Below are 7,152 nucleotides of genomic sequence, written 5' to 3'. Positions count from 1 at the left end.
CCGCCGGCCTCTTCAGAAAAGAACCTGCTGCAAAAGCCGGGCGGGCGGATTCCCCAAGTCCCCTCCCTCCGCTCTCCTGTCCCCCAGGGCCCTGGGGCAGACCTGTTTCAGATCAAGTCCAAACCACCTGTAGCGACATGTTTCAAACAGGAGCCTTCCTCTTATCTGAGGGCTTGATTTTTTGTTTGTTTGCTAGTTTAACCTGGGTCCACATCCTAAGGCAGCCTGGGGTGACTGCAACCTGCAACCTGTTCTTGATATACCTTAAGGCAGCTTCAAGGTTTTTCCTGCTAATGCCAGGTACCTGCTTGCATTAAGACTGGGATGAAGATACATGACATGAGGAGGTTTTGGGCTGGTTCCTATTATAATCACTGTGTTCATTTTTAACCCTTTTTGAAGCAAGGGAAGGTTATGCTCAACTGAACACCTATGTGATTTTTATTAACTGCAGCACATCTGGGGCAGTGGGGAGCTCAATAGGGATGCCCGCTCCCTGCAAGCACGTAGCAGTCCTTGCAGTGCAGTGTGTTTTACTCTGTTGCACACATGGTTTGAAATTCACAGCTCGCCTGGAGGAGTCTGTGCCTCCTTGAGAGATATGCAAGCTTCTCAGTTCTGTTAGAAGAAATCTATTTTTTAAAGCTGCATTGAAAGATCAGTCTGTATAGTGACACAGCCCCCACCCAGGCAAAAGCTAGCTGTAGTCTGTCCTGGCCCTTCTCTCTTAGTAGCTGTGCTGGGAATTTTGGGGTGCCCCAGATCACAGTGCACAAAGCACAGCAAAGCGGAGCACAGAATTCGGACCCCAGAGCCAGTGGGGGGCATCTAATTCCAGACCACAAACTACTTGACTCCTCACCTCCAAAGCCTCATTTCGCCAACATTTTTCTTCACCTCTCATTCTAAAATCTGTTCATTTTCTTGGGCTCTGGGGCCCCTTTTACCTTGGATGTGAATCCACTGATCAATAGGCTGCATCTTTAATGTCACTGGGGGGGTCTCAAAGTGCCTCCAGGTCTAAGGACTCCCTAAGTAGCTGTATATGCCTTACATAGATGATGATGGTGGAAAGCCCAAAGTAAATTGGGAGTCCAGCTTGAGACTTCCATTCCCAAACAATAAATTATACTGTTGTGAGACAGCCTCAGCTTTTTCTACTCTTATAGAAGCACGTTGGGTGAAGCCTGAAACCATACAACCAGCCCTACAGTTAGCTCCTAACATTCCAGAAGAAACTAGTAGCGTACCAGTAGAAATCATAGTGTGTTAAATCCTCTGTAATGGCTTGGGATACATACAGAAGTTGGGTGTGTTAGCAGGATTTAATAGCAAAGTCATGCATGATGAATAGCAAGGATGTCAAATTCACCTGCATCAGATCCAGACTGCGGGAGCTCCTTGAGGCTGGGTCCAGACCTGGGTGGCAGTGAGGCAAGTAGCATTGGAGCCATATGTGGGGAGGGTGTTAATGCAGCTGTTGCTCACCCCACCCCTGCATGTTCTGTCCCAAATTCCAAGCCCCTCTTGGAGCCCTTTGGGTATAAGTTTAACATCCCCACTGTATAGCATAACAACTGTGCCATAATCCCTCTGTAGTGGGAGGAAAAGTGGGGTATGGCGGCTCTCTTCAGCATATTTTAACAACCTGTGCAGCAGTCTGACACTGACAGCCCTTGTCCCCTACTTTATCTATGGGAGATTAAGGTACTGTGCCTTGGTAGTTGTGTGACAGGATGGATTGTATAGTTTTAGCAATAGGTTAGACAAGGATTTGTATGGCTGGGGGTTTGGAAAAGGTTGATCCTGCCTCAGGCAGGGGGGAGGAGGGGCTGTATTAACTGACCTCTGGGGGGATCTCTTTCAGCTTTACTTATGCTCCAATGCTAGTACACTAGGTATGTATTATTCTGCTATCTTTTTCTTATCATTTGCTTGAGGAAAGAAGAGGGCGAATGAGTCATCCCTGTTAAACAAGCAGAGAGTACCGAGTTGGAACAGTTCTTTAGTTTGCTTGTAAAGGGGAATACTTCAGTGCTATGTTTGCTTGGCTGTGAGCCAACAACATTATTTGAAACTAATCAATCTGCAGATCTGCATGTACTGAAAAATGTACTTTGCACTTAGAGTGCTTCAAATTTTAGTGTATACTGTTTTTCTCATCTTTCATATATACAATCTATATGTTAGAACCATAGATTCATAGAAAAGTAGGGCTGTAAGGGACCTCCAGAGGTCATTTGGTCCAAATATTCTTCCCTTACTTATTATACACTTTTTTTTTGTTAGTAAACCATTACCTAGTTTCTCTTCTGGGATGTCTGAAACAACTACAACTTTCATGACACACAGCGCCAGAGCTGTGTGTCAGTTACATAAGGCATAAAAGGTTGCTTATCGAGACAGTGCTAAAAAGAAGAGGAGGGAACTCCCTTCTTATCTCTGAATGTGACTCCTCAAATTAAACCTGTTCATACAAAGATAGTTTTACATTATAACCTTCACGGTTAGTTACAGTTGAGCTCCACATCCAATGAACTTGGATATACGGAAACTCTCTTGCAATTGTTTTGTGCACTGCCTAATTCCAGTCTCTGTTCCTGTGAATTTTTTTTTGTAAAAAGAATTTAGCTATCAGAATCCTACTGTGTTATAAAAGGTTAATGCAACTTGAGATACATATTAACATTTATAACAGCTACTATACCAACTGAGATTCAAAATCAGTCCTGTTTTAAACTAGGACAGAACTATTCACTTCAGTAGAGCTATGTTGACTTGCAGAGACCAGGGCTGAACTGACTTCTTGTGTGTTCTTAATTCCATAGGCAGTAAGCATTGGCAGCTTTGGAAGCAAGCAAATGGTACTCTCACATTTAGAAAGTACAGTAAGAAGCCCGTCCAAGTTTTTATTGTGTATTTAGCTGGACTATTTTATTTTTCAGGGTTTCATCTTATACTACTCAATGTTTGCTCTGGAGGTCAATTTTGAAAATCATTTAAGTTTTGTCACATATGCCAGTGTAACACTGGGCTCATACAAAGCAAGTACCACAATATCTCTATTTGTATATTAATGAGATACATGAATTTTCTGTTTTGTGGAAAGGGAGAGCAGAGAGGAAAGGGAAGAGAGTTATAATGTCTGACTTCCTTTTACAAGGAAGTAAAAAATTAATTGTCAAAATCAAAATAACATTGGTAAGATAAATGTGCTGAAAGTAGATATGTAGTTTATAAGCTGGTAAAAATCCTGTTCAGTAATTTGCTGGAGGACAAGAATGCTGTCTTAGAAATACATTCTTGTAAAAATATTAATGATTGGATTGCTCTTTAGCAGCGGCTGAATTCTATGTCAGAATGTAAATGCCCTAAATCCACTTTTGAACAGTGTCAATGGTATAGAAGTTATAACACACATTTGTATGTAAACAAGTTACAGAACTTGGATAGGAGAGGTGGAAGAGACTTTTAAAAGTCCAATTTATATTATAAGCAATAGGCTAAAAAGGCTGTGCTAAATTCCTAGATAGAAGTCAGCATGTTGAGTTATTAAGGGAGGCACCTGGGCCCTTTGGAGGCTGGAAGCATCCATGCTTTTCTGAAAAAAACATAGAATTGTGGTTTTGTCCATGTGCTGCTAGTTTTCTTCAGGTTCACATACAAATATTCTTGGAAAATGGATTTTACTTCTGATTTTTTTCCCCCTCACAGGAGAGTTAAGACACCTTTTCCATGCTATGCTATGACTCCTTAGTAAATATAGTGATAAGCGCTTGTATAGAAAACTTTAAAACAGACTGGCAGATGAAGAAGAATGAGAAAGGAAGGGAGGTCAACTCTCCCTTCTTACCTTTATGAAAAATATTATAAAACTGAGCAAGCTGAGTCATGGAAACAAATGTAACCTGGGTGGCACTCCAAGAGGTACCCCCTCTCCAGCTGAAGGGATCAAAGCAGGTGCACAAGCACTGTGGGAGATGTAGGGACTCTCCTCCCCCTATAGAGCAGAGCCAGACCATCAATGGGGTCTTAACCATATACCTTTTAATACTGGGAACATAACAGGCATAAATCAGAGGGTATAGTGGACACTACAATGCCCCAAGGGGGAAGGATTCAACAAAGTTTAGAAACTTACAATCATTAACACAAAAAAAATAGGGTTAACAAAATATAAAACACAAACAGCAGAACAAACAATACGGGTTGATGAAATATATAAAAGGCACAAAATGCAAAATGTCAAATGACAAGGAAACAGGGTCTTGGTACCTGGAGGGGGTGGGGGAAGAAAATAGCCCCTTTCCACTGCAAGAAGATTTGCTTCTTGTTATTTCACTCCCCTCAAGTCACTTCAGTTGGGACTTGAACCTAGATTTCTCACACGGTAGGCAGGAATATTCCCACACAGCCACCACTGCTGTAGCCTACTAGGGGTCTTGGCCTTCCTGGAGCTCCAGCCTCACATTGAGCTGCCTGGCCTCTAATTGGAGGAGCTGGAAGCAGAGCTGGGAACCTCTCAGGTCACTGCTCAGATCCCTGCTGAAGCTGGGGAGCCTCTCGTGCTGGCTGCAGCCTCTCATAGGGGATCCTGGAGCCCGGTGGGGAGCCTCTCCTGCCGGCCGCACACCGCACTGCTGAGGGTCCCACTGCTGCCTGCACGTCCTGCTCTTTCAGGCTCTTCCAGAGCACTGCTCCTGCCCTGCTGGCTCAGCTCTCGCCAGCTCTGTGAAGCTCCTTCCTTGTTGTCCCTCACTGGTTTCTCTCCTGAGTCAGCCCATGCTGCCCCTTTTATCTCCCTCCAGGTGACCCAAGGGATCAATCAGGACATGGGGGGAGGGGGGCCTGATTGGTGCAGAAAGGGAATCCCAAGTCCTCCAATCATCTTTTGCCCTTTCAAAACCCCTGGGCTAGGTCACTGCCAGCTAGCCCGTCACACAAGAATCATTCTTAGTTTTCAGATGCACATTGTCACCCTATAGCGATTTTGGGTGTGTCCAGACGAGCACACACGTGCAGTTCCCATCTGCGGCACTGCAGACTGCACGTGCCACACATGCAGGCATTCACCGCACTGCTAATTTGCAGTGTGGCAGGTTTTTTTGACACTGGGGGATCCTGATATCAAAAAAAATCCATGCCAGAAAAAAGTGTGATGGTGCATGTGGCAGCAGCATGTGCTGCCCAAAATCAGAGCCTTGCTGGCCAGAGCCACGCTCCGGTTACTACCCAGGCACCACACACCTGGATTGCTGCCACTGGAGTCCTGAGAGGCCCCCAAGAGCCCAGGCAAGGCTGCTGGGTCTAGCCCAGGTGCTGGCCCCAGCCTTCCCTACCCTACCCAGGGCAACTTGCCACGCACCAGAGCATGTCAGAGGCATACCCCAGGGACAACTAGCAGTAGCACAAATATGTGTTACTGCCATTTGTCCCTGGGAAACACAAGTTCCCACTTGTGGGGATGTGCTCTTTGAGTTCTATTTGTTTCTGAATCAAAATAAAATCCAAATGAAAGATTGTCAGACAACAGAATGGCATTCTTGACCCTGAAAAACAGACTTGCTTTCTATGCAAAAAGTCTTTGTAAATCTCTTGGACAAAAATATTCCACGAGGGACCTTCATATCCATTATATGGGAAAGGTAATCCTATTCACTTAAATTTGGTTTCTGTTAACTGCCTTCACTAATCCAGAAACACTCTTTCTTTTTAATAGAAACATCTCTTGTTCAGCTCCCCTAGTTTGTTTGGGTGCTTGCTATTATCAGTGACATGGAGTGGAAAGTCCCAAATGCATCAAGGGTCATGCACTGAGCGTTTAGAGTATATGGTGAGGAGCAAGAGGAGCCACACAATAGCTGGGTTTATGGCTTGTTTTATGGTGTCTGGGGAGAATTCCAGTCATGGTAGAAACTTGATCAGCTTTGCTGAATTATGCATCTACAAGCCCCATCTGAGATACAAGTAGTGCTGCACCAGGAAGATGAGTTGTGTTGCTATGAGAATTGGGGACCTGAGCAGAGACCTTCCATCCTGTGGATAGCCTGAAATCTCCATTGTTAGGGGAACAGACCCCAATTTCCTGCTCTCTCTATTAGTAGAAAAGAAATCATTAGTAGAAATCTACACAGCTTTCAGGATCTTTCATGGTAAAACCTATGAAAGGTTTGCATGCGTCCCATTATTACTTGTAGTTTCAACCTAGATTACCCGGTTTCTGAAAGGGAATGGATGCAGCATCCATCAGAGTTTTGCTGAATGAAAGATGTTTTGGGTATCCTTTCTATGTGCCTGACTGGTGCTTTCTCAGAGTACAAAGCTTTTGATTCATGATCCACTCTCACAGACAGCAGCATGAGAAATGACTAAGCACTTTGCATTGCCATCAAGCATATGTCCACCAAGCTGATGATGAATGATGAACACAAAGCGCCTGCAGACCTGCGACCCTTACAGATTTGTTACTTTACGAACTGTAACATTTGGGAGGAGGTTCATACAAGTAACACCTCAGACTCTAGCAGCTGGATTTTCATTTAGTTAATTTTGCATGTGAAGGATCAGAGTTATACCAGTGGTGACCTGCTGAAACTAGTAAAGTTAATCTTGATTTGGAATGCTGTAACTGCAACCAGAATCCAGAACCAAGAGAGCAAGAATGAAATACCTGGACCAGTGCCATTACATATCATCAGTGATTCCTGCAGTAGCTTCTTGTTTCTTCTCAAGTTAAGCAGGTGCCGCCCAAACGTGCAGGTAGATATAGCTCCTGCACCAAATAACACCTTTTAAAAAGATAGAGATGGAAATAGAGATACTCACCTGTGAAAAGTGTTTTTAGGGGAACACTTCTTGTTAGTTGGTTAAATAACTTGTTCTCATGTGCCCCTTTTCCAACCCAAAGTGGTTATAAAAGCTTCTCTCACCCACCACCACAAAATGCCTATTCTGGTCCTTCTCCATTACTGTTCACAACTCCATCAACCCGCCATCCCCACAGCTGGCAACTTGTATTCCTTCTTCTTTCTTTTCACATTGAAATGCTGCTTAATACTGCTAAATTTGGCCTGTTTCTCTGAGCCTAGCATAAATAACCTCAGGTAGGCCTGATTGCAGAGGTACAGCCACAGAAGAGGGAAAGCAGGATGT

The 7,152-nt window shown here is 44.0% G+C and overlaps 1 protein-coding gene across 1 annotated transcript in view; it reads right to left on the bottom strand.

Annotated features, from left to right (window-relative positions):
* SLC10A4 (solute carrier family 10 member 4) overlaps nt 1–876 on the bottom strand; it is a 4,163-nt gene extending 3,287 nt beyond the window's left edge. The window contains exon 1 of the mRNA XM_019552615.1: nt 863–876. Within this exon, the coding sequence (XP_019408160.1) occupies nt 863–876 (14 nt within the window). The remainder of the gene's footprint in view (nt 1–862) is intronic.
* Nucleotides 877–7,152: the final 6,276 nt, after the last annotated feature.

The sequence above is a fragment of the Crocodylus porosus genome, unplaced genomic scaffold (assembly GCF_001723895.1).
Source record: "Crocodylus porosus isolate Cpor-Errol unplaced genomic scaffold, CroPor_comp1, whole genome shotgun sequence".
In the NCBI taxonomy this organism is placed as follows: Eukaryota; Metazoa; Chordata; order Crocodylia; family Crocodylidae; genus Crocodylus; species Crocodylus porosus.
Note: the sequence above shows the minus strand (reverse complement) of the source record. Positions and strands in the feature narration are given on the sequence as shown.